We start from the raw sequence: 6,866 nt of genomic DNA on the forward strand, positions 1-6,866 counted from the left end.
TGAGTGGTGGGAGAAGGATCGGATAGGTTGAGTGCCCATTGAGCCAGAAAACTCAGCACTTCCCGAAAACCCATCTCACGGTGCCTCAGTGGGCCCAGCGAAATGGTGATACTATAGAATTGCCATAAGAAGAACTCAGGGCTCAGAGGGAATGAAGGCTGGACCTGTGTGCTGGGCGAGGGCTCCAGCTTGTGCCTGTGTGACCACAGAGGCTGGAACCTCCTCCCTCCTCCATGAATCTCTGGGTCCCTTTCAACAGTCCTGTCTGGGGTGGGAGAAGATCACACTGGCGGCCGCAGGCCTCTTTGGCCGCGGATGGACTGGAGTGGTGACGGGGTGTGCAGCTCTTGTCCTCCTCCAGGGATCTTGGCACTGAACAGATGCCCTGGGGGGCAGTTCACTGGGGCAGGGAGAGTGGAGAGACCCCCCAGCCCTCAGTAGGGGCAGGGCTGGTGCAGCCAGAAACACGACTCCTCACACCTTGCTGCCTGCTCGGCCTGCCTGTGCCTCAGCAGATGAACTGGGGGTGGCGAGGGCGGGAGAGTGGAGAGACCCCACGGCCCCTCATCCTGCCTCTGGGCCCACTTTCTACCTGGGGTGTCACCTGGCCCTAGGTGGGATGGGACAGACTGCCTGCTTCTGCCAACGAGGGGATCCCAGTTGGCTCTCAGTGGTTCAAACCTCTTCGGGCCTTGAGATCAGGGTGGTCCCTCTGTGGGTCACTGTGGGTCACTGTGAGAGGGTAGTGGGCACTTCAGACTGGCTCTACTGAAGGGAGTGAGAGGTGGCCCCACACCCTTCTTCTAGAGGCTTCTCTATGGCCGGCCTGCCTCGTGCCAGAGGGGTTCACCATCCCTCGTGCTCTCAGATGAGTATCATTGACCCTGATGTCCAGGTTGGCTTTTGGCAGCGTCTCTTCTAGGAAACCTGACTCACGACCTGCCTGTCCAGGCCTGGGCTGGGCACTTCAGCCACAATCACAGACGACTGGCACTGCCAGGGTGAGCCCAAGAGGCTAGGTAGACAGATAACAACCCAGCTTGAAGGCAAGTCCATGCCAGAGCTCTGGAGGCAAAGGGGACGGCACTTGAAATGGCAGCCATCAGGACAGGGCACGCCCAAGTTGTCAGCTCTTGCATTGGAGCAGAATTGAGCACAGGAGGTATACAGACTGGACAGGGAGGCAGACGGTACAGTCTGAGGCCCATCGCTTGGATGGCCACACGAGGGGCCTGGGGCTAGTGCTGGGGTGACTGGGGTCAAGGGCCCTCAGACAGCGCTCCTTGCTGGAGAAAGAGCTGGTGGGACTGGGCATGCGACCAGGACCTGCCACCAAGGTTCATCCCCAGCTCTGCCCTGGCCTTGCTGCACAGGCCAGCAAGCCTGACCCGCGGGGGCCTGTGCTGTTCCATGAGTGCAAAGTGCTGGCTGCACAGTGGTGTGACTCAAAAGTCAGGGCCTGTAGGAGAAAAGAGGTGTGGCTGGGGTCCGGCAGAGGGGCTTGTAGCGTGCGTGGCCCGGCAGTGTGCTGACAGGACTACTGGATGGCCCGGAAGGTGAAGAGGGGCAGGGTGGAGGGCATCAGTATGAAGCGGTAGACCATCTTTATGTCCTCTTGCTCCAGTGTCTCCACCAGGAAGTTCTTCAGCACCTAGGACAGAGGCAGGGTTCCACCTGGCCCCAGCCTGCCCTGCCTTCCAGGGCCCTGAGGCTGGGCGCCCCAGAACGAAGCCAGGGGTCCCCGGCCAGGCTGTCCACCCGTGCCCCTCGCGGCCCACTCACATGGTGCAGCAGGAGCAGCATCTCCACCTCGGCCACGCGCCGCCCCAGGCACTGGCGTACGCCAAAGCCAAAGGCCAGGTGCGGGAATCTGCTTCCAGAGCCCTGGCGGTCCAGCCAGCGCTGGGGGTGATAGCTCTCAGGCCTGGCGAACACGGCGGGGTTTCGACCCAGGGAATAGAGTAGGACCTTCACCAGCGTCTGCAGCAGCGGGAAGGGGCCAATGTCAGCTGGCCCCTGGGTGAAGTTCGGCGGGGCTCCAGGGCCTCACTCACCCCAGCTGGGATGTGGTAGTTCTGCAGCACCAGGTCCGAGCTCACTTCCCGCTCCAAGGTGATACCCACGGGGTACAGCCTGCGCACAGGAGCATCCAGCAGGGTCCTCAGCTGTGACCGGGCTCCGGACACCCTCTGCAGCCTTCCTAGCCCAGTGCATATAGCCTGAGGGCAGCCTCCCAACCCTGGACCCTCACAGGTCACTCCTGGCACTGGGAAGCCCAGATCCTGAGGCGTTCCTCCCTTCCAATTCCCAAGTAAGCCAAAGCTCCCCAAGCCAGCGAGGACGTGACTGACAAGGTCACCAGGACACTGAGGTGGGATCCCAGAGGAAGAAGCACCAGGCTCCCCTCCAGGGAGAAGAAGAGGAGGTACAAGGGGTGTGCACCCCTGGGCAAAGGAGCTGTCAGCCCCAGGATCCGTCGTCAAGCCCAGCAAGAGGGCTCTGCAGGCACGGGGCCAGGGTCGTGGGGAAGTCCAGGTCCATCTCGCCTACCTCAAGGTCTCCTTGAGGGCCGCCCGCAGCAAAGGCAGCTCCGTGATGGCCCTCTGGGGATTTTCTGAGATCCGGGCCTCAGCCACCAGGCTCTCCTGGCGCAGCGCCTGCTGCACCTCCGGGTTCCGAGCCAGCTCAAAGAGAGTCATCAGCAAGGGGAAGGCTGTCTGCAGGGGGCGCAGAGGGCCAGGTGTAGGCCGTGCCCCTCCACTCCGGAGCCTCTCCCAGAAAGATGGTGGTCCTCTGGGGACAGGGGACCTGCATGCTCAGAGACCACAAAGCCCAGACCTGGAGTCCTGGAGATTCTAAAACCAGCTCGTCAGCTTTCCCTGAATCCCTCAGGGGAGGCGCCCCCAACGTCACTGAGACCCAGGCCTCCTCTGGCCACCTCAGAACCTGAGGTTCTCTTCCTCCTCTGGGTCCAGGAGGGGCTCACTCTTGGCATCTACTAAGTGGGCAGAGTTGAGGAGCTGAGGTCTATCTGGGCATCCACAGGCAGGTCGGTTCACAGGGTCCTAGCAGGAACCGGCCACCCAGACTCCCAGCCGTTGCCTCCTCCTGGATCATTTCCATGTGCAAAGAGTGGTGCCCGCTATCCAGCTGGAGACCTGGGCAGCTCGGTATCTCCTAAATGTCGTCCCCAAGGTAACCTGCCCCTGGCATCCGCTGCCGTGCAGATCGGGCCTCCCTGGGGCTCCCTGAGCTGTAGTCCGTACTGTGCTCTGCCCTGTGGCCTGTGAGGGACCCGATGCCTGAGTGAGATACTCCTCACACTGGCTTCCTCTAGCCTGGGATACAGGCCGGGTGTGCAAGGCCCTTCCTGACAGAGGCCCTGACCCTGTCTGCCTCCTCTGCCCGCTTGCCCTGTTCCCTCCACTCAGCCTCATGGCCTTTCCTCGCTGCCGGCTCTTGCAGGGCCTGGCCTGCTGCCCTCCGGGCCTCCTCTTCTGTGTGGTCTCTCCAATTTCAGCGAAAGCTGTTCTTCTCCAGGAAGCCTTCCCAGAGCAGGCACATGCCTGGCCCACCCTCTCTCACCTTATGGCTGCATCACAGCCCCGGCTCAGGGAGTGTCTCACCTGAAGCCCGCACCTCAGCTCAGGGCCTGGGTGCCTGGCCCTCAGAGATGCTGGCAGAGGGAGGCTCGGTCTAGAGGCAGGACACTTCAGCTGCACTGTACACCCTGGGCCTGGCCCGCCCCCTGGGCTGGCTTCCCTGCCACCTGCTCTCTCCCCCACATGCTAGAACCTCTTGCTGCCCCTCCCATTAGCCAGTCACCTCCTAAGGATCGTGTCTGTCCCTGGAAAAGGTCTCTAGTGTGACTCTGCAGCCGAACCTCAGCCCTTCCCCTCCCCCCAGGACCCCGGGACCTCTGATGCTGCAGGTACCCAGGCCTCCGGCCACTCTACACTCTGTCTGGAGCCTGGTTTCTCATGTGGGTCACCATAGACTCCTTCCCTTTGGGAAGCTGGAGGCATAGATTGGGGAGGGGCGTGGAGGAGACATTTGCCCTGGGAGGAGGCTGCCTGGAGGCAGGGGAGCTCCCTGCTCTATGGGAAGGGCTGGGTGCTGGCCTGACCGTGTCCACACTCCCAGCAGTGAGGTCGATCGTGTTGGCCTTGATGGTATCCAGGGTCATGTCTGCTCGCATCAGCAGCTCTGCCACGATGCCGCTGTAGTGCCACGGGTGGCCGAGGGCCAGCTCCTGATAGATTCTCTGGATGGCTCTGTTGGCTGCAGGATGCATAGCGACAGAAGCCCCGGGTCTGGCGCTGGGAAGCACTGCTCTTTGTCATCCTCCTGCCCTTTACCCTCCTCCATACCCCCAATTCTCCACGTCCTGCCCCAGTTCTCAGGCCCGCCCAGGCCAGCATCACTGCCGATGGGTCTGGGACCATAACGAAGCCACAAGCCCCTCCCGGGACCTCAGTCCTTCTGCGACTGTGGTGAGTGGAGGGGGCCCCGGGGTCCCTAGTCACCGCACGGCCCGGGCTCCGGCCCTCACCATACTGGAAGATGTAGTCCCAGGCCTCAAAGTGCTCCCTCCACATGTTGGTGCTCATCCACCGTGACAGGCGCCTGGGCACAAACATGAGCTGCACGGTGGACTTCAACATGGCCTCCAGCGCGTGGATAAAGTTCAGGCTGTCAGGGTTTGGTTGCTGGGTCAAAAGGCCAAGCCGCTCCCCGTAAAGGACTAAGGTGCTGGCTGTGGGATGAGGGGTTCCTGAGCCCCAGGCAGCCTGGGCCTCAGGGCCAGCTCCCCCCACGCCCTGAGGTGCGCCTGCCTCCCCAGCCCACACCTTCGATGGTGTAGCGGAAGACGCTGGGCGCGATGTCCAGGGTCAGACTCCCCCGAGCATTCTGCAGCACCCTCGCCTTCAGGGTCTGGGAGAAGTCCCTGGCCACGCCATCCACCAAGGGTGTGTACTTCTGCAGGGCTGGCAGCGAGAGGACGTCTGGGTTCAGCCGCAGTCGGTCCAAACGCCACTGGGGCCCGTTGCTGTAGAGCAGGGAGCGGAGTGTCAGGGTGTCAGTCAGCAGTGGCCCTGACCTGCACCCCACCTTCCTCTCTCCAGAGTGAAACCAGCCAGACAGGGAGCCGCCTGCTGGTCGTCAGGGGCAGGCTGACCCTGTTGGGATGCCGGTGGCACCTCTTTCCTCGGGGCAGCTTCCTGTACTTCACCCAGGCTGAGACAGGGGCTTCTGGCTGAGACTGCTGCCGGGGTGTCTGCAGAATCGCAGGCTCCCTGCCTGCCACACGCACCTCCCCACTGGGCCACCTCTGGGCCTGGAGGCTTCTTCTGTGAGGAAGGAGGCTGAGCCCCTGGGAGCTGGCCCAGCTTGCTCTCACCGCGCCCCAGCGTGGGCGAGGCCTCTACCATGCTGCCCGCCTGCTCCAGTCCTTGCACAGACCCTGGCCCTCGAGGCAGAATCCAATCGTGCATCTCCTGGTGTTCCCCACACAGGGCGCAGTGCCCGTGGGGGGCTACTCGCAGGGCCTGGGGGCTGGAGGAGGGGAGACGTGCACCCAGCTGGCAGGCCCCTCAGAGGTCTCTGCAGGCTTCCCCCTCCCTCCTCTGGCCCTGCAGGGAGGGTCCCCACTGTGGCTCGCCCCTTACCCGGTTCCAAGGCACACAAGTTGCCTGGGGCACGGGCCCGATCTGGAGCCGGTGGGCACCCTCTCCCCAGCCACCCAGGTGGGCCTCGGGCAGGCTCGCTTTGAGGCCCTCCCCGTCCCACGTGCTCTCTGCACCCAGGCCGCCCTGCCCCTCCCTCCGCACCCCCACCGGCCCTCACAGCAAGAACACGCCACACTTGTGCCCGCGAGCCTGTCGGTAGGCCAGCCAGGGCTCCAGGAGCATCCGCTGAGGGTGACGGCTGTCCGCCTGCTGCAGCCTCTCCACGTCCTCGGGCAGCATCACGAACACCATGTGTCTCCCTCCCACGTCGTACCTGTGGGGCAGAGCTCTGCGGTCTGCTGAGGGGCCGTGTCCTGCCTGGTCCCCGCTCCATAGAGCCAGGCGCTGGATCAGAGCAGGCGGGCCCTCCCGCGGTCTCACTGAAGCCTCCTCTCCTCTGGGGTCTGCGTTCTGTGCTCCCAGCAGCGAGCCGCCCAGGGCTCCTGCTCGCCAAGGGCCCCAGTCTGCGGTGGCCGAGACGCACACCTGCCCCAAGGAGCCCCCTCCCTGCCCCCTTCCCTGCAGCCGGGTGCCCCTGCCAGGATGTGGGCAGTGGGATGTGGCACAGCCCTGGCCCAGTGGGACTCAGGCACCAAGGGGGACAGAACGTGAGGGTGTTCTCGCTGAGGTGAGCGGGGAGAGCTTTACCTGAAAATGGGCCCCAGCTCCTGGAAGGTCTGATGCATGTCCAAGTGCATGTTCTCAGAGCCCTGCTCCTTCCAGATCTGCAGCATCCGCATCCACTTGTTGCCAGGACACCGGGGCATGGCTTTGAAGGGCAGCACCGTCTTGGGGGCTGCAGTGGCTCTGGTGCCCAGTGGGCGTGCCTGGTGCAGGGACAGCCAGGGCCCTGCCATCCGCACCCTGGCCTTTGCCCACAGTGCCATCCTGCTGCTCCCCACCCCCTCAGCCCCTTCCTTTTATCTCACCGGGCCTGCTTGCCCAGGCGATCTGATCACGTCACAGGCCAGACTGGCTCTGGGCCAGACCAGGAAGCCTGGGGCTGCGCTCAGGCTGAAGGCCTCCAGCGGGAGGAGGGAGATGGATGGCACTGGGTCTGGCAGTGACCCAGGCCTGCTGGTGGTGGCTCTTGGGAATGGGTCAGGGTTGGAGCAGGGACCCAAAGGGGTGGCGGTG

General features: G+C 63.7%; 1 protein-coding gene across 1 annotated transcript; it reads right to left on the bottom strand.

Moving 5' to 3' along the window:
- Positions 1-1,537: 1,537 nt before the first annotated feature.
- On the bottom strand, positions 1,538-6,616 carry LOC102272939 (cytochrome P450 11B1, mitochondrial). Its single transcript, XM_070382844.1, has 9 exons — positions 6,378-6,616; positions 5,848-6,003; positions 4,851-5,050; positions 4,553-4,756; positions 4,127-4,281; positions 2,551-2,717; positions 2,055-2,133; positions 1,783-1,980; positions 1,538-1,651 (listed from the first exon to the last, which is right to left on the bottom strand). The coding sequence occupies exons 1-9, from the start codon at positions 6,614-6,616 to the stop codon at positions 1,538-1,540; spliced, it is 1,512 nt and encodes a 503-aa protein (XP_070238945.1).
- Positions 6,617-6,866: the final 250 nt, after the last annotated feature.

This window comes from Bos mutus, chromosome 14 (genome assembly GCF_027580195.1).
Source record: "Bos mutus isolate GX-2022 chromosome 14, NWIPB_WYAK_1.1, whole genome shotgun sequence".
Lineage (NCBI taxonomy): Eukaryota > Metazoa > Chordata > Mammalia > Artiodactyla > Bovidae > Bos > Bos mutus.